Source organism: Sceloporus occidentalis, unplaced genomic scaffold (assembly GCF_023333645.1).
Source record: "Sceloporus occidentalis isolate IW3139 unplaced genomic scaffold, rSceOcc1.0.p SCAF_50, whole genome shotgun sequence".
NCBI classification, from domain to species: Eukaryota; Metazoa; Chordata; class Lepidosauria; order Squamata; family Phrynosomatidae; genus Sceloporus; species Sceloporus occidentalis.
Genome location: NW_028317030.1, coordinates 4,043,278 through 4,068,206, shown reverse-complemented (window position 1 = coordinate 4,068,206; position 24,929 = coordinate 4,043,278). Strand labels below are relative to the sequence as shown.

At 37.4% G+C, this 24,929-nt stretch overlaps 1 protein-coding gene across 1 annotated transcript in view; it reads left to right on the top strand.

The window, feature by feature from the left end:
• LOC149288669 (DNA nucleotidylexotransferase-like) overlaps positions 1-21,639 on the top strand; it is a 74,943-nt gene extending 53,304 nt beyond the window's left edge. Inside the window, exons 10-11 of the mRNA XM_089491576.1 lie at positions 3,256-3,339; positions 21,553-21,639. Coding sequence (XP_089347702.1) covers positions 3,256-3,339; positions 21,553-21,639 — 171 coding nt within the window. The remainder of the gene's footprint in view (positions 1-3,255; positions 3,340-21,552) is intronic.
• The last annotated feature ends 3,290 nt before the right edge of the window (positions 21,640-24,929 follow it).

The following is a 24,929-nucleotide window of genomic DNA, read 5'->3' as shown; positions in this document are numbered from 1 at the left end:
TTGCGACTGTTGAGCTCAAACTGGAGCGTTTTCATAGCTAATTATTGTGATACAAGTTTTTAATAATTACACACAGGTTCTAGGAAAATAAATTAACAAAAAAACCACCAAAATACTAATCAAGGTTGTGTCTGACTTAACCCTTTTAGCACCTGATGGTGCATCTTGGGTTTCATCTCAATATACTGCTTATTGCACTCCTCCTACAGGGGGTTACATTTTCATAACACTTTTATGGATTTATGATTATGTATTTTGACATTATATGATTATATTTTATGAGGATTTGTTTGTTCGATAGGATCAGGTCCCAAGATTATATGCGTTGTAAACATTTAATTTAAAGGAGGCAGATTATTGAGCTCCAGAAAATGATGTGCTTCAGACACGATGGCTGGTCTTTAAAATACCTTACCTTCAAAGCTAAACTGAGAAGAAAATTAAACTTTTCTATGATGTCCCGTTTTGCATTGTACTACCCTATATTAACCCCTTAAGGACAATGGGCGGTCCCAAAACCCATTGAAAATAATGCGTTTTGAGCCCGTTCATGTACGGGCTTTGTCATTAAGCGGTTAATATCACGTACAATTTAAAACTTTGCCATACTGTGGATTTTGGTCAAATGGGTTCCAAAGGCACCTGGCAGTAAACCGAAGACAAACTTGTGTGCTTATCCACTAACCTTTAACAATCAAGTCCTCCCATGATCCCCCACATGGTTCTCGCAATTCTAAACTAAGAAAGTTTAGACAAATTCAACAGAATACTCTAAATACTAGTCATTCCTAATCATATTATTACGCAATTTAGTATCTTACCTAAATCAGTTACCTTCATTTTAGATTAAAGAGAGGCTCCAGCCATCGTATGCACTTTAATACATACCGTATAATAGCTTAGAGGTCCCTTTAAAGTTACATGGTGTCCCCCTTGCAAATTCTTGGGGCATTCTGCAACCCTCCGCCCCCCCAAAAATACACACACACATGCATTATCCTCTAATCCAACCCATAGTTATTCTCCACGTAGGAGTCAGTTAACTCGGGCTTGGGGAACATTAAAGACCCCCATGGGCATACATGGAAAGTGCTCGCCCATTGATTTCAGAGAGAGTGCTTTTCTGTCACTGATTGGCTGCTTCAAGCAACCAGTCACTGGTGAGAATCATTGGATTGTGAAGCAGCTAGGAAGCTGCAGCTTCTGCCTAAGACAATTGCTTTCATTTTTTTTAACTTGTTTAAATATTGCATATTAAAGTACTTATAAAGCATTTTTGGTTGGCGAGACTGTCCGGGACATTAAACATTCTCTTTAAGCTTAGGTTGTTACAGAAATTGGAATGATAAATGCATAACCTTCCTAAAATTAAAGCTTCTCTGTGCAAGAACATACTCATCATAAGGATATCACGCTTCAATGTACTGCCTTTTACAGCATGAAAAAAAATATTCATTCTCTGGCAGTAAATGCTACTGAATGACGAATCATCCATCAAATCCTTGCGTTTTCCGTTACCCTTTCTGCCTACAGGAATTTGCTGTATACCTTCTCTTTCAACTCATGAGGTTACGTCGTGTTTGCAATTAATTGCATTTTAAATTAAATCTTCAGTTCAGTATATTCATGTCCTCATTATATCAATGTGTCTGTTCCCCAACTTCCCTTACTCTATAAATGTCTTTATACATTATCTTTCTTTCTGTTCGTATTTGCATAAACAGGTCTATGTGTAGATATCTTACACGATATATTAAACTCAGTGTTGTGATTTTTCCAGGTTTAGCACAATAATCAAAGTATAATACCTGTATAGATGGAGCTGATGCATAGAGAATCTCACGGTATTTTCTCATCTTAGTACAATTTTGCATTCTTCAGAGGGCTTAGGACGTGGATGTAGAGCATAGACTCGCTTGACTGTAGCGGATTCCCATTTCTGAAACTAAAATGAGCAAAAAGCATTCCAAAAAAAATCAAATGTTAATGAGGAGCCAGGTGGGAAGTGGTGTTGAGCATGAATATAAAGTCCATGATTAAAACTCCTATCTGTTCTTTGAGGGCCTCATTGGTATCCATATTAACGGTAAATTGACGGTATTTTTTAGAACCTGCCTAAAATCCTGGTGGATGACCATTTCTAGCATTTTATAGATAAAAGACCACATTATTTAGCTTTATAGATGTTTTCAGGGTATAAAGTCTTACATGGTACCCTGTATCTATGGAATGCTTTTAATGCATTACATAAATTGGTCTTAATCCAAACTCATTAGTAGAGGAGACACAGGACACTCTTGTCTAGTGCAACTGCCTAACGTTAAGAGTGGTGGTAATGGTTTTTGGCATAACAAAAGCACAGAATAAATACCAGATACAATTTGACAAAACCCCATGTCAAACCAACCAGGAAGGTCAAGTGGAGTGTCCCACTAAGTATATATATATATATATATATATATATATGAGTTAGGCTCTATACAAGCTAACCCCGCACTATGTTTCAATGAAATCTAAATTAAAAATATATAATTTTTAGCTAAACTCTTAAATTTACACTTAAGAAGAGTGATTTAACAATAGTATTCTAAAGCAACGGAAGTATTTTGTACAATAATTCCAACTGTTGTATCTGTATTTAATCATTTCAATCCAATTTACAAAAAAATTAGGGCTGCCACATATATTTTTAATGGCAAAATAGATGTTTACCTTATAATATATTACAAATTGATCCGGTGATCAGAGGATGATATGTATAATAATACTGCCTTAGCATTTACATACAGCTAGCCAATTAGAATATTGGCAGGTGTTTAAATGACCTGTTTTTTCTAGTAACATTTTTTCATCCAAATTATTATAATTCGCTTTATCTGAATGATTTACCAGCTGAATGTACACATATTTCCACAAACAATGCTAAAAAAAAACAACCTGAAGAAGAGACCTAAGATAGATAGAAACTTGCAATCCATGAAACGCCAGCCAATAAAGGTATCAACATTACCAAATTTAATAAAACTAGAAATGTTTCAGATTTTTGTCTTTTTGTTACATTTCATTTAATTTAAATATTTTCCGATACATGCTAATATGATAATTGAAGATCTTGGTGAAATATGTTACAAACAGCAACATTCACGATCAATTCCCAGTGAAGTAAAACCTTTGTTAACATTTTATGGAACATTCAACCTTAGTTTCTTATAATATGGGGCAAAATCTAAGCATTATTTGGTTTCATTCCAACAGCAGTTTGAGCGAGACTTGCGGAGGTATGCCACCCACGAGAAGAAGATGATGTTGGATAATCATGGGCTTTATGACAAAACCAAGGTATTGTTAAAATTATATGTTCACTTTCATACTTTTAAATTAAGAATGATACCAGCGATGGGGTCCAAGATGGTCTAGTCACACGGTAGTGTTCTCCTTAGTTCCAAATCCAATCACTATTATAATATCTACAGACATTTCACACCAGTTACACAAAACATACATTATAAGACATAAATTACCCTTATATTCTATAAAAAAAATTTTTGGGAAAAAAGCCCAAAATTCATTATAATTAACTATTAAATATATCAGTTCCGTATTCTATATTAATGATCTGATTTGCTGAATGTTTAACTTTAAGCGGTAACACAATCTTGGTTTCTTCTAATCTTTTATCACATTAGTTTGCCAAAAGCTGTTTACTTGCAGTTAAACCGGCCTTTTTATGTATTCTTAAATTGCGTGTAATAGCCTTATTTTGGCAGACGCCGTGCTAAGATTATACGGTTAGAACAGGGAAATCGTGAACAAGGAGAGCATCTTGATGTACGAAACATTCTACATCTGTACAACTTACTTCAGATGTCTGCGGTAACAACTCCGACAAGCCATTAAGATGCCGAGGTTATAATATTGATTTCCGATGTTAGAAGGCTTGTTATTGTAGCCATTACAACAATTAAACACTACCTCTTTGCAAATAAAATAACAGATGCATATTATTACATTTCCATAGCATTTCCAAGCCCGGAATCATTTTCCGCAGCTAGCAAAATGCCCGCTTGATTTATTTCCCCGTCTTTGTAGCCGGTCGACAAGAATTTTAAAATAATTAGCTTATTTTATTTTTTTTCTTAAAGACTAAAAATGCACCAGAGCACTTACTTCCATAAACTTGAAGTCTTTTAGCGACAACTTTTAGAAAAGAGTTGAATAAAAAATTACCACTTTGCCAACTGGAAACAATTTTTGTTTTTTTTTGGAAGATATAAAAATTACCATTCTGGATGCAGCGCCTCGTTAATTGTCCATTAAATGCGAAAGGCTTTTAGGAGCGTAGTGATTTCGCAAATAATCATAAAAGGAAATCGTGTCAATTTAAGGCAATTTCTGTGTTTCTTAGTGTCTCGTAGGAAGGCAGTTGTATCACTTTTAAATGTGGCGACAGAATTGGTGCCAGGTCAGTAACAGAAAACCAGAAACACTCAGGATATGAGAACTAAGGGCTAAACGCTCTTTTTGTACCAGTTTGTCTTAACGTACGTTAATGTCATTGTGAATTTTGTATATCGGAGAGCCTGTTAATTAAGCCTTTTCTACTTAATTTCCACAGAAATAGCAGTTTCCTGAACTTGTGTCTCTTAAACTGTCCTGGCTTTCAAATACCAAATGTATCCTGCATTACAACATTTTTTGGCTTTTTTTCCTTTCAACTACCAAAGGAGTTTATTTTCTACAACAAACTGTACCAGGTCACCTGATTTTAGGCCATCATTCTGTACTGTGTAAGACGATGACCCCGTACTTGCTTATTGATGTCCCATGCACAGGGTCGGCCCTAGGTTTCTAGCTCCCAAGGCAAACTAAGCCTACCTTGCATGCCCCTGCTTGCTAACATCGCAAAGAACTAGCTGGTTACAACCCAGCAGCTCGGTGACCAAGGCAGCCACCCTGATAGCCTTTAGGAATGGAATTATTATCTGATGAATGTGTGATGGACAGACCAATCTCATTTTAGGGTAACTTTTGGTGTTGTCCATTAAAGAACCCAGATTATCAATCTAGTGTAGATCTCAGCATCTATGCTTGAGTTGGAAGAGCTTCAAGCTAAGCTGGAGTTGACCCAACTCCCCTCTTGAAGCACCTTGATCAAACTTCGGCTAAGCGTCAGTGTGCAGGGTTGGACTGGGGCAGCCCTGGCGCTTTAAGGTCAGCGGCCTCTTGTGCTGATATGCGCAGACCCACGCTCCACTTTTATACTCGAGCAGATTGTGGCCGCGTGTATCCAGCCAGTCACCAAACACTGCTGGACCCGATCTGCCACTGGAGGGGCACTTTCGGTAAGTATGTGACTCTACCACATGTGCTGACTTCATCTAACTTTCCCACGATCCCTTAGAGCAAGGTTGTTCTGGAATCATATGATTCATTCAAACAGGAAGCTGTAACCCACTTCCTGCATTCCAGCAAGCTGCGCGTTAAGAACTATTTGCAACAATGTAATTCCTCTGTAAAGCTCTTGTCACAAAAAGCAAGATGGCGGTTCATGCATAAGACACATCAGGAATACAGCTGTATTTCTTTACAGTAATATTAAATTGAAGAGTTAAAAAAAGACACAATTAGAAGAGTGCATATTCATGTAAGAATCTGAAGTGAACATAATCTTCCAGATAAGAATTCTGCTATAAATCTGATTTTTTCCAGAGAATTAGCAAGCCAGTTATATAAAATCTCTTCACCCCCTAGAGGCTTGCAGTTTATGTAATTCCACTAGCTAAGAATGTATTTTCTGATTAATGCTTTAAAAAATATTCATTTGTCTTCCGAAATTTTGCATTTCAAAGCATGCATTGATGTTGGTGTTTATTTACTCGACAGAGATATATCGACTCATATCCCAAAAAGTCAACATGAATATTAACTGATCCTCTTAATCACGTACATTTCTAATTCGTCACGGAGAGGTTCTGAATTTTCAGACAAAATATAAAAATGTGTAATACGGGAGTTGAACGGAACAGCCTGCAATGCAGTTCTAATATGTTGCGCTGCTTGAAGCCAGCCGTGGGGTTTTAAACACTGAGTGGGTGTGTGGGATTGGTGTGGAAAAGCTGAATAATAACACTTTTTTTGCTTTTGGACCTTTTTGCTCTAAATAATCATAAAGTATAATCATTTTCAGCTGTTCATTATATGTACTGTATATGTAATAAAACGGCACAAAGGCTCTTCTTTTGAAGTTCTAAAGAAAATGAGATGGATCTATGGGTTTTTTGTTTTTTTTTTAAATTAGACTTTGAATATTGACAACCAGAAAAGATAAGTTTTGCATTTCGTCAGTATTTTAAATGGCAAAAGAAGGAGACTTTTGTGTTAGGGAAACATTCCGAGCTTCTAGTCCCAAAGGAACTGTCCCTCTCAAACAGGACTTTGGAAGTAAAGTATACATAATGTGTGTTGGAATAATATGCTTTTTTTTATTAGAATTTTCTTCTTATCAGACATTAAACTACTATCTATACTGTGGTTTATCAGCCAGTGGATGTCTGGGGAGCTTCCCATCGAGTTCCTGGGTATTGAGCGATGATCTGAGTAGGAATAATGACATTTAGGTCTGTTGACTCCATGCCTAATGACATATCAGAGGCTAGCCAAGGCTCTCGTATGGATCAAGAATGGGACTTCTCCAGGTCATCCAGCCTGTGAGCTCCTCTGGTATGATTAAAGGTCTTGGTGTTGTCCATTCCATAATCCACACTAAAACATTGGCTAGAAAGCATGAATCTTATTATCAAAGGCTTGGTAAAGACTTAGTACTAGGATATCGAGATCTTCTGTAGATAGTAATTAGCTGAATTCCATTATTTAGCTTTACAACCACCCCAATTAATTGTTTTTACATAAGGCTTGGAGCCTACTGGTCTGCTTAACCCATCAAGTTTTGAACTTCTAAGTGAAAAGGTATAAAAACGAAGATTTATTAACTGTCAATATGTGAACACAATTTAATACAACAAGAGATTGTCAAAGTATTTCCAACCACATTCCTAAATTTTTCTTAGTGCCCTTTCATAAGGAAAATGTTTATTGCTAGTACATCATATCAATCAATAGTATGTCTCGGCTGGCGATAAATTGGGCTGTGGTGCTTTTTTTTTTTTTTTAATTTTTATGTTCTACCCTTGTCCTTTTGAGATTTCAGTTATTTATAACTAAGTTGATTTTTTATCACTATCAGTAGATCCTTTTTATTACACAGCAGAAAAGGTCTTGTGGTAGAAAACATCTTTTTTTTTTCCAGAGGAAATAATTTAAGGGAGAAGAAGAAGCTAGAAAAAAAAAGTCCAAACAAATATACAAGTTCTATTTAATATTTCTGCTTATTGTGTGCTTTTTAATAACTTTAGCTGATATGAATCAAACATAACCTTTTGTGAAAAGGTGCTCCCCAGTAAATACATACTGTATATCTGGTAAAAAGAACATATAGTTATACTTAGAATAACTACATATGGCTCAGTGAATTTGCCTGTTTATTCATTTTTTTTTTCACCATATTGCATCATAAGTAGATCTGAGCAAAGTATGTAAAGAAAAATTGTCATCATGCCCCAGGCAATATATCCTGAAACATCACGCGTGGTGCGAAGTCATGATCAGTCATGGGATGTATACATCATAACTTCATAAGTGAGATATAAGAAGAAGATTTTGCCCTCCAGAGGTTTAGCCAAGAAGGAAAGTTCACCAAAAGGATTGTCACCTTGGGTTATTCTCGCGGGTCTTTGCCATGCTAACCTGGGTAAAACAAGCGAAAAAACTGAAATCTGCTGGTGGTGCTTACAAGATGGACTTTGAAAACTCAAAACAACTTGGCACAAACTTCTTGGCAACTGGTTGAACTTACAAGAGTCATACTCCATAGGCAAGTCTTTATGGAGACTAAACTTCAAAGGATTTAAGGAGCCTCTTGAATTCCAATTCAGAAGGCGTTCATCTGTCAGGGATGGTGAGTTACCAACATTCATACCTACTTTGTGGATCTAACCGTTTGCAAGTAACATAGAAACCAGGGCCAAACAGGGCAAGAAAAGCCGCCCTGGCACTTTAAGAACAATGGCCATTAAATGGCGTATGAGAAATTGCTGGCTGGATACACACAGGGGCCACGCTACGCCTTTACATTCTCATATCGTGCGGCCATAGTAGCCAACTGCTCACCAAAGGATCAGATCTACCACTCAGGTGGCAATAAAGGTATACCTGTCGTTCTCTTTGCTCCACCAGGGATTTGCCAGTCTGGGCCAGAAAGAACCTTTGATGGGTGACAAGAAGCAAGTCTACCCCTATACAGAAAAATTATCCATAGGAATTATTAGATACAACAAAAGCATGTGTGTGCTAATTATTTCAAAGAAATATACATTGAGTATCATACCGAAAATTCTTTATTGTCAAAATTGGGGTGAAATTAATTCTTGGTGTCAGAAGCACTAGCAATGAACATATTTACCGTTTAAAAAATGTTGAACTATTAGAATAAATCCCAATGATTTTACAAAGATAGAATTCCCATGTATACAGGCATATAATTTGTACAATCAACATCTTTCACATCAGAAACACTCACACTTTTGAAAGTACGCTTGCTGTGTTGCAGCACAGCAGCAACAATCATTTACACATTAATATGTAGCAAATTATAAAACAGCAACAGTCACAAAAGCAGTAAAAAAGGAGAAAAAAAAAAGGAAAAAGGAAACAGTTTGAGGAACATAGAAACTAATTCTGGCAAAAAAAAAAAATTAAAAAAAATTATTCTGAATTTACCCATTTATTGTAACATTGTCAAGTGCCAGTATTTGCATCTTGGATAATATCAGTCAAGAAGACTTCAAAGTTAAAAAACATATACTTTCCAATAATACATCCAAAATGGAATGGAAATGCAAAATATCGCAGATGCAGTGACAATGATAAAATATCAAAGATTACAAGTTAATTACACAGAAACATATTGCCAAATGGGTATTATTATTATTGACTCTTGGAATCTTTCTTATCGTTGCAACAAGATGGACGTGAGTGATATTAATATTTTATAAGTATTTCATATCTCGTGTTTATGGAAATTCAAAATATAATATAAATGCAGTTCATCTTTTTTTCTGCTGTAAAAAATACATCTCACTATTACAAAGCCACTTCTGCATTTATGTATGTAGTTATTTATGTATTATATACCGGTATATATATATATATATTATATTATATATTTATATGCAGTTGTGCATTATTGGTATTGTGCAAATAATATTTATACGCATGATTTTCAACAGCCTCCTTGGCTGATAAATCCTAATATTAAAGATATTTTGTCAGGGTAGCTAAGTTGTACAAAGGAAGGTTGTTGGGTTTATTCACTAAGGAGTTGAATGGCCAATCAATGGTTAAAACAAACCACAGCACCCCCTTCTTCCCCCAACCGGTGCACAATGGGGAGAGGGGTTCTAAAATAGGTCTATACCCACAGTCATCACCTGCTCAGTTATATAATTTTATTGCCATGGGTCAACCAAATGTAATGTGAGAAAGTTTTTATTTTACTGAATAGGGGGTAGATAAGCCGAACAACCTCCCAGCAGAAGGGGTAGAGGCTAATAAAGTGAGGGAATGTAAACATGCATAGTATAGGGCCAGGGGCGTCCAATCTGCGGCCCTCCAGCTGCTGCCGGACTACATATCACATACTCCTCAGCCAGCCCCTTAGCTAAAAGAGCATTGTGGGAGATGTAGTCCTGCAGCAGCTGGAGGGCCGCAGGTTGGACACCCCTGGTATAGGCATATGGCTCCCAAATGGAAGACAAGATTAAGGACTTAATTATGGTCTGAGTCTTTACAACTTGAAAAACAAGCAGACTGGATGGAGCCAAATGGGTCTGATCTACCATCATATTGTGTTTCTATGACCACAATATAATGCAAAAATAGCAAAAAACATGCTTTTTGTGTAAAGCGTACAATATAAAATAATCCACAGAGCATAATATACCGTATCTGCTTTCAGATCGGCGAATCTCATTTGTTGTTGTATCCTTTAGCACGTTTCTGCTAGGGCATCTGATCAAGTATTTTCCCAAGATCATTAAAAAATGAGTTAGTGGTAATCATTAATCATCAAAGACATTTGCACCTGCCAACGCTATCTTATGTGAGTACAGGAAAAACTAACTTATTAGTGGTAATGAAAATATACTTTAATTAGTGTGTGCTGGCTTTCATTAATTAAACTTTTAATAAAATGTCAAAGGGTGTTAACAGGTATTTTGGAGAAAAAAACAACAAACTACATTAGTAATTACGACTAAGAAATGGAATTATTATTAACAATCTAAACAGACGTTTCTGCAAAACTTAAACTCTTTGATTTTAATGGGTCGGAGTTGAGTAATTAAGGTCTAACTAACTTATTTCAAGAAGATGAGTGATCACATTCCGTGTTATTGTGCTGCAGACATTACCTCTTATGCTATTATATTTTTGGAAATGGCTGATTTTTAATGGAATCTCTTCAGAGGCATACAGAGGTCCTTTATCACATCCATCACTCCTTTATCACTCCCATCACTCCTGTGTTCCAATGGCCCTTTATCACTCCCATCACTCCTGTGTTCCAATGGCCCTTTATCACTCCCATCACTCCTGTGTTCCAATGGCCCTTTATCACTCCCATCACTCCTGTGTTCCAATGGCCCTTTATCACTCCCATCACTCCTGTGTTCCAATGGCCCTTTATCACTCCCATCACTCCTGTGTTCCAATGGCTCTTTATCACTCCCATCACTCCTGTGTTCCAATGGCTCTTTATCACTCCCATCACTCCCGTGTCCCAACGGCCCTTTATCACTCCCATCACTCCTGGGTTCCAATGGCCCTTTATCACTCCCATCACTACTGTGTTCCAATGGCCCTTTATCACTCCCATCACTCCTGTGTTACAATGGCCCTTTATCACTCTCATCACTCATGTGTTCCAATGGCATGTTATGTTCGCAGATCCAAGTTTAAGTTTAAAAGACTAATTGATTGTTAGAATATATATATACTGTATTATATAAATAACATGGTAAATAACATTATATAACATGGTACTAAAATGATTACAATCCAGCTACGTTTAGAATCTCTAAACATAAACCCTGTATTTGTTTAGCATAATACTAAATCATTTGAGGAGAGGAAGCCTTGTTGCTCCCTTCTGAGATTTTTAAAGCTACTCCCCTGTAGCTAAACCCGTTTATATATTTTTACAGTTTTGTATATTCTTGTACAATATTTTACCGTTCAGCACACAGCTTTGAAAAACAGAGAGGGGTCTAAGTTCAGACTTTATAGCCATTTATTTTTCTCGTTTTTTCCCTCAAAACCATCCTTAGGCTTAAAGAAAGATAGCTTTTGGCTGACAGTGTAAATTACATTTAATAACTAAGAACTCTTCATGCCTGTGAGAGCACATACTTTCTTCTCCAGATCTTTTTTGAAATTCCCTTTAAATCTGCTTTGGCCATATTAACACAGTGTATCATTACTTTACAGCCGATGTGCTCCCGAAGACTTTAATTTGACTAAGAGTATCATGTGAAATATGCTTTGACTGATAAAAATAAGCTTGTACCAGCAAGGAAACGACAGTGCTCCATTACTTAAAGTGCCTTCTGCTTGAAAAAAATAATAAATAAATAGATTTCCATAGGTCCTAAAAGGGTCAAAGTTTGTAATTCCATTTATAAATTAAAATAAACAATGCATATGCGCTTACATACATGGAAACACTTATCTTCTTCTTCATTGCCTTATTGACCTTCTCCTTTATACCTTCTCTCCCCTATTGTTAAGTTGCTGCTTGTTTTTGATTGGTTCAGCCAGCCTTTGATGAGTCAGGAGAAGAGAGAGAACCTCCTCTTAGGTATGATTGTCTTCTCACTTTTGCCACCGATCTCAGCTTCCGTCAACTAAAATAATGCATTTTTTAACTATGTATTTCCAAAGCCAATTACGCTGATAGAAAACCAAAAAGTAGAACTTATGGGTAGTTTTCGTTCATGAATTTAGATATGCTATAGGTTGTGGGGATCCCCTGTGAGTGTCCCACCAAATAATGGCTTTGGACTGTTTTATATGGTGTGTGGTTACCAGTGACTATCTTTCTGAAGTCTGGCCGGGCCTGACTGTGGATGTCAAGGTGGCCCTGGCACTAGCGTGCGCCGGATGGCATAGGTGCGCCAATGGTTGGATATGCACATCCCTAATGCTAGGTTTTTATGCTCACATGGCCTGTGGCCGGGCATATCCAACTGCTGGCCGATCTAGATCGAGTGAGTGTGTGGCAATGTTGGCCACTGGCCAGTCTTTACCTGAAATAATGCAATTTTTTTGCCAATTACTTACACTTTAAGTAGAATTGCTTGGCTCTGCCTGCATCCTCATCATTGGTGCAGAAGAGCGTTGATCTGTTCTATTTTAGAGTTTTGGTTTGTCGAGTACATTCAGTCCGAATGTGGATGATTCAGTAAACACTACTTTGGTGTCTGCTTTTTTTGTTGAATTGTAGATATTATTAGAGTTGAAATTGTAAAGTGCCCAAGTCTACAATTTCTCCGCATGCACAGAGATGATGTTTGGCAGGAGGTGCACTTGTCAACTTCATATGTTCCCTCATTACTTTTTTTCTGTAATGGAAGTGTGGGAAGCAGGGATAATGCTGGTCAATGTGTATAGAGCAAAACTATATACTAACATAAATAAGCACCAGCTGATCCTTCCCGGAAAGTCATTGTTCTAACATCTGGTTACTGAAACTGAGTTTATTGAAGATCATGGAACACGGTTCATCATTCCTTGGACTTTAATGTATTGCGGAAACCTGTGGGGTTTATTACATATGTAATCAAAAACTATCACCCTGGATCACCCTGGTGGGTTGCTTTTACAAGAAGGTCCCTACATAGAATATTCTTATATTGTTGGTTTTCTATCAGAGATTTAGTCAACCATTATGCGGAACAATTCCAGGAGGCGAAACTCACCAGCGTTGGCCATCACTAATGAATAATACGTAGGTCAAGTTTCGCTTTTGCTCATGGTTTAGTGGATAATCTTTGCTGGACTGATGCCATATGGGGTTCAGTTGGTAAAAGGGTACAAGAATAACAGAAAATAATTCTTGATTTTTCCTGAAACATTCTAGAAGAACATGTCAGCAGACTGACATTGTGACCTGCAGTGTCCAGGCTCTTCTCCAAACAATGGTTACACCAATGTGTAACCCATCAATGAAAAGGTCCCATTACAAAAGAGTCTATGTGTCTATGTACCCGAAACATGCGCCTTTAATAAAAGACTGTCTAATTCTGTAAACCCTTTTTTCCTTAGAGAAAAAAAACCCACAACGCTATAAAAATAAATAATACAGCATCTTGGCCAAAACAGCACCGTGTCGCAGGTGTGTAGGATTGAGCGTAGAGTGTGTGTTGAAATTCTACAAAAAAACATGCATCTTTAGCACATTACCAGCAGCTCTTTTATTTGTCGCTGGGGATCTGTGCCGTATGAATAACTATTGCATTTCTCGGGGCTATAAGGATATGAGAAAGTTATTATTTATGATCCGGGAGTTAAAATTGCATCTTGTAAATTAAAATGCTGGAGTTATTCTAACAGTCCAGAAGTAGGTTGGATCCCTCGAGTGTCAGAGGTGAGAACAATGCATTGCCCTGTGTTGTTCATTCATTTGCCAAAGAGAATGTTTTTGAATGTGAACATTTCTAAATTTCTTTATTAATAGAACTATAAATCCCAAACTTCTTGAATCAGTCAGGGCCTTCCCTCTAGCTCCACTTGTTTCTCCTACAGAGCTCCTCAAACCTTCTACAAAACCTCTACATCTTCCTTGTCTTCATCATCTCTGATAATATCTGCCGGTATTGCTGTAGGTGTAAATGCTGTCCATGACATACTTGAACATATAAGAAATTTCTATGTATTCTTTTTTTGGAAAAAAATATTTTCTAGATAAATAAATCTTGCTTGCATGTACATTTTAAAGCCTCTCCGGCAGCAAATATCGTAGCGTTCTATGGAGTGGCTTGGGCGTAGATGGAGGCCAAGCTTGGAGATGGCCCTGATTCTGGTGACATTGGAGATTATCATACTAAGTTAATGATAAGCCAAAAAGCTATCAAAGAATACATATGAAATTAAAGAGATGAAAGTAAGGGGGGAGTGGAAGAGAAAAAAACAGCATTCCATTATATATTATTTTATATTTAACCATACGATTCTCTGGCTACTTGTGTCAAAAGCAGGGCTTTACAGCTCTTTACATGGTTACGACTTGAGGTCAAACTCAACCCTTTTGGTGGCATCCCCATTGCTTTATGTACACTCCATAGGTCTAGCGGTAAGTATAGCACATGAGCTAACCGATGATGCGATGGCTCATCCTAAATAATGCTTGGACGACATTTATAACTAAAATATATTTTAGTTATACTATATTTATTTCCTTGTTTTAATTTTTTTTTTCCTGCAAACATAATTAAAAATACTGAAAAATACCATTTATAACAACAGACAATTGCCAGAAAGAATGAATCAATGCTGAAAAGGAGCGTGTAAAACACAAAGGGTGACGTTAATAGCTGAAAATTAATATTTTTTACATTCTAAAAAAATTTAAAGCAGATCTGCCACTTTTTCTCAAATCCTGCATTTTAATGATTCTATAGAATAAATAAACCTATGTATACATAGTGGATAATTTTCTATTATTTGTACATAAACCATGAGTAGCCATGTGAACTCCCTGTTCTTCGGCTCTACATTATTATATTTCCCATTAGGTTATCCCTATAAAGTTGCTGATTGTCTGGGATTGGTCCAAGTTGCCTCTGTTTGGGCAGGGAGAGGAGGAAGCAGAAGACTCCTGGACTGGACATTGATTTTTCTAATACTAACTGTACCATATTTGACTTTTTTTGCCCCAAAAGGCATGATCTATAAGCAGCTTCAATAAGTGATTTAAGTTATAGTGAAAGCCGTAACCATGGCAATTTTGCTTTAATACTAACATTTACGGAGATTTTCTTTCTTAGGCATATATCGTACCAGCTCTTTTCTATATAACCGATCCTGCTATTGAAACATTTGTGACACGGAATCTTTAATTATAGAAATTACACGCATTCTCTTTTTCCATTCAGCTTGTTATAGTCTGACACGCGCACACAATGACTTGTAATTTTATACAAGGAAGATTTGCAGTCCACACATTCAGGAATCTGTAGTGAAAGCAATTAATTTAAATTATACAGCAAATTTCAGCTATCCAAGCATGCACAAAGGCATTCATTAGACATGTAGAATAGTTATTTTGAATACAAGTTTTATGGTCAATTTGCCCTATGGAATGTGTATAACCACTTCTATAAACGTATGATGGATTCAGGGAAAAAATAATCTATATTATATAAAAACACGGGTTTTATTGTTACAGGTGTTATTTCTCATTTATTCGTCATATTTGATAACCCTTTTGAGCAGCGCCCCCTGTTTGACAAGACAGGACTGACAGGCACATAAGTCTTGTTACAGCCCCTGCATTGCGAGTGGGGGGCAAGTCCAATGGTGGCCCCCAACGGCGGTTCCACAAGACCCCTCTCCCCCACTAAGGCCATGGAGACTGTTGGGCCGACGGGACATGATCCTTCGGGTCCAGCAAGCTGACTGGGTCTGACTGCCAGTATATGATGTCATTTCATGATGGTGATATTGTCATCACCGGCCAGTGGACCATCCACCCCAAGCCAAAAAAGGTAGGGTGTGTTTGTGTGTTACTGGGTGTGTGTGAGTTAATGTGTGTGTAAGTATGTTAGCATGTTAGTGTGTGTTTGATTACTACATATCAGTGAGTATGTGTATGTGTGTATGTATGTAAACATGTTACTATATAACATAAAGAACTATCCACTGGTAAAAAAAAAAACAAATTATAACCAAGACTTTACTGCGTCTCTCAGTGTTCGCAATGAGCCCAATCTTTGACACTTGTAATATAGCTTGTCCAGGGTTGTATAAAACGACTAACTTGAATATATAATTATAGAGAAACTCTTAGTTATTGATTTCCAGTTTGTCCTGAAAAGAACAGAGCATTTCATACACTCAATGTGTGTCCGCCAAAGCTCCGAACGTAAATATACCGTTACTTTGGAGAGAAGAAGTTGTTCTATGTATTCATTGATTTGCAACACTTTACAGCATTCGAAATGTAGAGGTTAGAAATCCTTTGCCTCGGAGCACAAAATGCTCAATACCAATGGAAAACCCAGATTACTGTATTGATTTCCAGCTGACCTCTCGCTGCCACAATTATCCACCTCTCACAGCATTCAGAATTCAGGAATACCGTTTGGAATCTGTGAGAAAACCATGAAAGCTCATAAAACAGCCCTTTAGATTAAAGTTATTCACGTGCGCTCTAATTATTATTACTTTAGATATCTGCTGTACTGCGTTCTACAACCCATTAAAGAGATAACCAATATTTTTTTTAGGGATAACCATAATGAACTAGGTTTGCGTCACAGATTCTGTATAAGAGATTGGCTATTTGCTAATGTGTCAATTATATGTGGCATCATGAAAAGCTTCTATAAGCGCATGCATCCAGACATACATGTGCATTTATAATTGTGCACACGCAGACAAGGTGCTGGAAGTTAGCTTTACCGTTCAGATGAATTTCTCCCTTGCAGATGGATTCAGCACCCAATTACGTGCCCTCCTCAACATTTATGGTGCCCGATTTTCAGGACACTTCTGTTGGCGTGAGGGTAATTAGATGTGGGGTAAGGTTGGAGTTGGGGCAGGGTTGGGCCACTTGCCTATCTTCCATGTCCAACTGCCTCCCGGTGTGTGGCTGAAATGCACCACTAGGTGGCCACGTGGGATTAATGAGGTCAGGGGCGGATTAAAAAATGGGGAAAATGGGCTACTTGCTCCAGGGCCCCTGCTGTCAATGTGTAATTTCTGTGCAGTGACAGAGTCCTATATATATAGGACTCCTTGTAACAGTGTTGCCCCAGGGACCCACCAATGTCAACGCTTGCTGGGCCAGTCAGCTCCCCACTAGCCCATGAGCCCCACCAAGACGGTACAGTGTGATAATGGCCACAAATTAGGACTGCCTCCCGAAAGGCTGGATGGTTGGAAGCTACTCAATAATGCAAGCCCCTGTGAAACAGGCTAGGTTGTTGGTTAGGAACGTTAGCGGCATTCCGTTCAACCAAAAGAGTGAATTTAAAGGGAATGCCCAATCAGTTTTGTATCATTAGTATAAAGTTAAAGATTTATCAAAAATATATTGATTTTTAAAAATATATTGTGCTGTTTTCTTTTTTTAGAAGCAGTTCTTGTTTTGGTGTAATAAAATATCTTCAGTCTACTGACCATTAGCTGTTTCTATGCGTTCTGTGTCTTTTATCTTTAGATAAAGGAAGTTTATCGGAATAAAATAAGATAAAACCATTTTTTCCCCATTGCCATATGCTCAAGGAGAACTTGTTTCCCCTTTAACACTTTTATAATTGAACGCAGCATTAGGAACATCAATCCAAACAATTCCCAGAAAGGATTCTTTAATCATGTAAAATTTTGCATTATTCATTAATTTTCAGATAATTCAAAAAATAAAATAATATCAGCAAGTACTGAACATGACGTGATTGTTTGTTATGCTTTTTCTTATTTTTTTTTATACCATTTTTCTCTTACTTGACACTTGTCATGGTGAAGGTAACAAACTTCTGTCTGGACATTGCTATGCAGGGCTCGACTGGCGATGAAGAGGTGGCCATGGCGCTTTAAGGCTGGTGGCCACTTGATGATGTCAGTGTGGACGAAGGCTGGATATCCAAGGCTACACGCTAAATGTTTATGCTCACATAGCATGGGGTCAGGCATATCCAGCCAGCGGCTTCACACTACGGCATCCATTCTGGAGGAAGAGTATGTGGCACTGTTGGCCAACAGTTGGCATTTGCCCAGTGTGCCGGTTGGCCAGTCTGGACCTGTTGTTCGTTATCACATTGCCGGCTTGTATCAGTAGCCATTAAATATATTTACTTGAATTTCCCCACTAAAATTATTGGAAAAAACCCAAATCTTACAACAATCATTAAATGCTACTAATGTCACAGTCTGATATCTAAAAAGTCATTAATGATGACATTAAAGAAGTCACATGCGCAACACAGAAACTGAAAGTTGAAGATTGCACTTATCAGTTATTTGAGATTTTTTTCCCACCGTAGCTTTTGTCGCATGCTGGGCCTAATCAGAAAATCTAAGATTCCTGAGTTGCTCTCCATTTGGACGCAGCAGCAACCAGGAACCAAAAAAACAGAGTACCAGTGAACATCTTTTTATATGTATTTATAAGAACGTTTGACGTTCTCTCTGAACACTCGACTTTCTGTGTTTTTGCTAACCATAGGTTGAGTCATATATATTTTTTAAATGTTTTAAGTAAAAAGCACAATGGAATAAATCTAAGTGGATCAAAGTTTAAGCATTTAGTATGAATATGAAATATACCTATGATTTATCTATCTAGATATGATTTATCTATTTTTATCCTTTGGAGCAGCTACCAAAATGTAAGGCATACATACATAGCATGCCAATAAAATGGGGGTTACATTTAAAAAAATATTTTGATGCACAGTTTGTTACATGGTTTTTCTCACAGTCAATGGAATGGTTCCGATCAGAAGGAACAGTGGTTGGGATGTTCGTTTTTCGTGTATATCCACCAATATGTCTACCTTGGAAAGTGGAATAACAAGATAACCCAGAATTTACAAATACCCCATGGAAAATGTCTGCATGGAAGGGGTTTACTAATGTAATGTTCTGGTCCAAGCCAAGTAGTCAGAAATACCTGGGAACTCTCTGGATTTGACCAAGAGTCTCCGGGTGAAGGCCTGCTTCCCCGGGTTTCAAGGTCATTTTCTCCAGTATGGGAGGGGAGCAGCATGTGGCCCTGCCTGCTTTTTGTCCATGTCCCCTCTACTCTTCACTGCTTCTGCCAAGTTCCCTCCCGTTACTGGCTGTTTGGGGCAATCCCCACCCCTACATGTGGTTAACTACACCCCTTCATGGGGCTAGTCCCCCCCTTTACACAGGGTCACTCCCGACAAAGAGGGAGAGCTGCAGGTAAACTATCATAGCAAGTCCCCAGGAACGGTGGCAGGTTATTGGAGTGGCAGCCTCTAAACTCCGACAAAACTGGGAGCAAGTTGCCCTGATGATTGATCAGACTCCCTGATGTGCATCTGCCCCAATGGGCCAGTTGCAATGGACTTGGCATGGTCTCCATAGCCTTATCCCAGCACCACATGAGTGGACCGCCATATCCAAACACTCGCAATAAAGAAGGCTGTCTTCAGAGTTACGTGTCGGGGACACTGCTCTGGATAAAGTCTAAGACAGCGTAAAAAATACACACAACACGGGTTAGAACACGATGTAATGTCATCCAATTACAATTGGAAGTGGCATTTATGGCCAATGCTCTAAAGCTTTGTTTCTGTTATTGTTCATATAAGCTGATTTTACCTAAGAGACATAGTATAAGTTATTAATTCCAATAATTATTCAGTTTGTTCATGTGGCTAACAACATTTCTAAATTATGAGTTATGGAAACATTATAAACAGAATGAAATATTTATAGTACGTTATTAGGCAATCAATCTCAATCTCATTTAGAGCCATTATTAGAATGTACGTATCATGTAGTAAAAGCAGCAGTGTCCAGGCTTTCATTGCTTCTGGTTTATTATTGATTATTGATGTCAACAGAAATATAGAAGATTACAAATCAGACAGCAATTCCTTTCTGTATGACTGTCTTACACTAAGTGTAATTAACGATACGGTTTTTCTGCCACAAAACCTCTATTTACCAGTTATTTAAATATCAGAACTGATTAGCTCAGAGAAGGCAAAGGAGCTTCTTTTAAGTACTTTACATCAGCTTGATTGATGTTGATTGGAGCTCATCTAAAAGAATTTTGAATAGAACAGAATGGCCATAAATAAGTAACTTAAAAAAAAAATCATAGAACTGAGTATGTGTTCCAAAAAAAAAGTTTTTGAAAAAAAATTGGTTATCGGCACTAATACATATTTGAAAAAAATAGTTACTTACACAGAGAAGAAAAGAAACATTTACAAAAATGTTAAAATACAAACATTTTATAATATTGGGCTTTACTGATAATGTGTACAATTTTCCTTTTTTTTTAAAAATATGAAACATTAAAGTATCATGATTTGATCAAGTTAGGCAAATATGGACATAGTTGATATTATTTTTTTAAACCGGAACCAAAATGATTTCTAAATATTTTTACTCTTTTTTTTTTCTATCCATTTTTAAAATTGTTAATTTAAAAAAGTAGTGAAAAATTGTAAGGGATATTTATTTTATTGACCAGTTTCTAATAATCCCATCTAGAGAGGGATTATGTTACTTAAATGGTGCTTATATCATACATGATGTCAATTCACACTACTTTAGACTCTATCAAACCCAAGTAAACCATTTTTAAGGTTCCATTGAAGGCAATCTCAACTCATTCATAGTCCAGCCTATTACAAACTCCATCGGTTTTGTCTATTGTCCCGTCTGTTCTTATGGAGAAGTAGCTAGGAATGAGTAAGAGACTCCCAGTACAAAGCAGAGAGATGGAACTCAGAATAAAGGGATGTTTTATAGTTACACTTTGAATTCTCCATCTACAACTTTCTGTCTTGTCTACAAATAAAACGTTTGTAGAGCTACTACAAAAATGTTTATGAAGAAATGCATTAGAAAAATGTTTTGTGTTATATTTCATTTATTGCATTTTATTGTTTGTGAATGCTGGTTGAGATAAAATAGATACATACCATTGGCCACCACCACTAGCAATCTCTATCCAGGCATTCTTTTAGGTGGCAGTAGAAGGAGTAGTAGAACCAGATACAGGTTGGAGACCTCTGGTGTTGATCAATGTTCTCTTTATATTTACATTATTAGCAAAGTTATAGCGGTTAGAGCCCCTTTATTTAACCAGTACCAAATGGGCAGCGATGACTTTCAGCAGGATCATGACTGGTCAGAGATAGCTTATTTGTTTTATGAATCGGTAACATCAATAGGACATCACTGGTTTACCATGAGCACCATGACAGTCGACAGATTATGTTGGGCGTGACATCATACACAGACTGACATGACCTGAGACAATTTTTTTCTTGGACATCCATATCTGCAGGGGAGTACCTTAATGTCACAAAATGTTAGAATCTCAATTTAATACACAAATGTATAACACAAAATAATTTACTTCCATTTGTGATATTTCCTTAGGTTTCCTTCAGTGTCTGAGAACATTTATATATTCTTATTGCATCTCATCTGTTAACTCTTGTTTTTCAGAATTTTTTCCTCAAAGCTAACACAGAAGAAGACATTTTTGGCCACCTTGGACTTGATTACCTGGAGCCTTGGGAAAGGAACGCGTAGACAGAGACTGTTGAATTTTGTAATAAGTATATTTTTAACTTTCTCATCAACATAAGCAGATAGTAGATAGCCTGGCATCAGCACACATTCATATTAAATGCAATATTTAGATGTTTTAGCCTCGTTTTACCCATTTAAAAGCCTAGCAATAGCACGCATTCATATAACAAGGCAGATAAACCAATATATTCACATTACATCAGCATTACTGCATAGTGTATACACTTAGATTCATTTAAAAGTTTGGGAATACCACACATTTAGAATCAATAGCTTTATTAACATAACTCTTTCTATTCTTGCAACATTTTAATTCAGAGTTAGAAAAACAGCATTATGAGCAAATGCAATCGCAAGTTTGGGTTATTGAAGAATACGCGTGATGAGAATGTCAAAGAAACCTTTTACTTCACTGTTGCAATAAATAAAGGCATTTTTAAGTAATTTTATCCATTGGGCATGTGTATGTGCGTTTTTTTTTTTTTTTTACCGTACCAGAAAAGAGAAAGCAGACTTTTCAAAAACATTCAAAACTAACAAAAGAAACTTGTTTAGTGATGTAGATAACACTAGTAGTTTACTGAATGCAACGTCATTGTTTTGCCCAAAACCAGACTTAACTCATGAATCAAAATGCAACTGGCTGTTTTCCAGAAAAAAAAAAGAAAATGTTCTTACTTTACCCCTTAACTCCTCGGTGAGATATGGGCACTTGTAATTCTTTTTCATAACACATAAAGTAATTTTTTAAAATACTGGAGGAAAGCATGGTGAGCCTACACACACATCATATACTGACACACACTCTCACACCATACAGTATTACATACACATGTTATCACTCTAACACCAATGCTAACACCATATACTCACGCTAACACCATACCCATACTTTGCCACAGAGTAATAAGCCCTCACTCTAACACCATACACTTACACATACACTCACACAGTTACTCACTAGAGTAAGTCTTCTTATCTGGTGTGAAATGCTTTTGTGTATATCCTGGTACAAAGGTTGAAAAAGATGGAATGGTTTCATTAACAGGAATATTTATTGGTTGCTACCAAGAGATCACTTTTTAGATTTTGCCCTGGAGTTACATATTATATATAACCCTCCAATGTTTCTATAATCCCCTCTGTCCATTGCTTAGTTTGTTTAGCGATCTATGTCTATTTAACAACATTATTTTTCAAGAAATTAAAGATGCTGCAAACTTCACATAGTACATCAATAAATACCTGATTTTGAATAATTGTTGATGCTTCCCTCCAACGTAGCCATGCTTAATTCTGATGGATTATTATGACATTGTGATCTTAAATACTCCATCCAACGCAACCAATTGAATACAAGACTTGTAACATTTCCCCAACTATTAAATTCCGGCACTGTCATCTGTCTGGACGGTGATTCTTAAAGCATTGATGGCTCCTTGAGTTTTGTATGGATTGCTTGTAATACATGCAACATATTAATTCTCTAATGAGTTTCCCTTCAACAAGGACATCTATCTGGGTAAAATGTAAGGTCACTTAGTAAGTATTAATTTGTCACTTTTAGATTAAAGGTGATTGATAGAACCAGCTCTTACAAACTCATTTTCTTTTTACAGTGAAGTTTCTAAAACTGCTCAATGCTGCTCAGCTGATTAAACCACTCCATACAATAAGACATAAAGTAATACATGAAAAGCAATTATCCAAAGAAACAATGGCCCCTTTTTGTGAATCTATGTGATTATGATATCACACAATAAGCTATAAAAGCCCTCAATAGCTCCCCTATTACTGTAGAAAAATAAGCTCATTAAGAAATGGATTTTGTTAAGTGTTACTTACTGCCGTTACATTGATTGTAATCAATATGCCAATCATAGACACGTGGGCTGATGAAACGGGGCTATTTTTTTGCTATAATGTGTGAATTTATAGTAACAACCAGAATGTGTTTTTTCTTATGACCGCCACTCATGGTTGGACGTCCTACCGCTATACCGCAACTTTTTGCCTGTCCCAGCCTCCTCTACATGGTGGATGGCCCCAGAGATTAATGGCTGCCCATAAAGTCACATCATTTAAACCTGTCTGGAGCAGAAGGATGCCGCAAACTATTAAGCTGCTTGAGTAAGAAATGAGAGACCCTGTGTATTTATTTAACCTCTGAAACTCTGTGATTCTGGAGTGAAAAATGTCCATTGCCCCTAAACTATTAATTGGCACTTTCTATGGTATCTCTTCTATACATCATGAAAATCATGAGTGCAAACTCACAAGTCTCCAAGTAAAGCCCTGTTTCCTTAGGTCTTCAGGTCAATTTCTTCCTTCGATGGGTAGCAGGGCAGCATTTGGCCACACTGACTCCCACCAACATTCTTCACAATACCCAGTTCCTTTTCCCCCTGCTGAAATCCTACTCACTAAAAGCTTCCCAATGTTACCTTCACCCCTACACATGCCTCATGCTATCGTTGTGTGGCTAGACCAGCACCTTCCTGGAACCTTAGACCGCTCGGCCATCCTGAAAGCACCTTCCTGGAACCTTAGACCGCTCGGCCATCCTGAAAGCACCTTCCTGGAACCTTAGACCGCTCAGCCATCCTGACAGCACCTTCCTGGAGCCGCTCCACCAGAGAACACGCCCTGATAGAAAAGCAAAGTTAGCCAACCTTGGGAAGTTCTCAGGTACAGCAAGACCCCTCCATTTGCTTACTGCTAGAGTGATAAGCACATTGAATAGAAATACATAGCTCACCCCCACTCAAGTACACACTCATTATAAAATGAGTGCTAAGGGATATACATATACACCAGACAAGCCAGAAGGCTTGTTTTCCCCCTCAGAAATCTCAAGGTGCTGCTACAACCACAAGGGATTCTGGGTAGGCGCATGCAAATAAGGTCAACCATTATCGTCTTTGCCTCTATATCCACTTTATACATGGATCCCTTGTACAGTGGGCAATTACTTTCAAGGGATCCATGTATAAAGTGGATATAGAGGCAAAGGCGATAATTGTTAACCTTATTTGCATATGCCTACCCAGAATCCCTTGTGGTTGTGGCAGCACCATGAGATTTCTGAGGGTAACACAAGCTTTTGTCTGGTGTCTGTAGATCAGTGTTTATTAATGCTTCTACTACCCCTTAAATTTAAATGGAAGGGCTTTCCATCACCTTTACCCACCATAACTTATGTAATGGTATTTCTTGGCTACCCGAAGCCTCAAACTATAAATGAAGCAGCTGTCAATGAGCAGTTCTCTGGGTACTGTATTGCTAGGAAA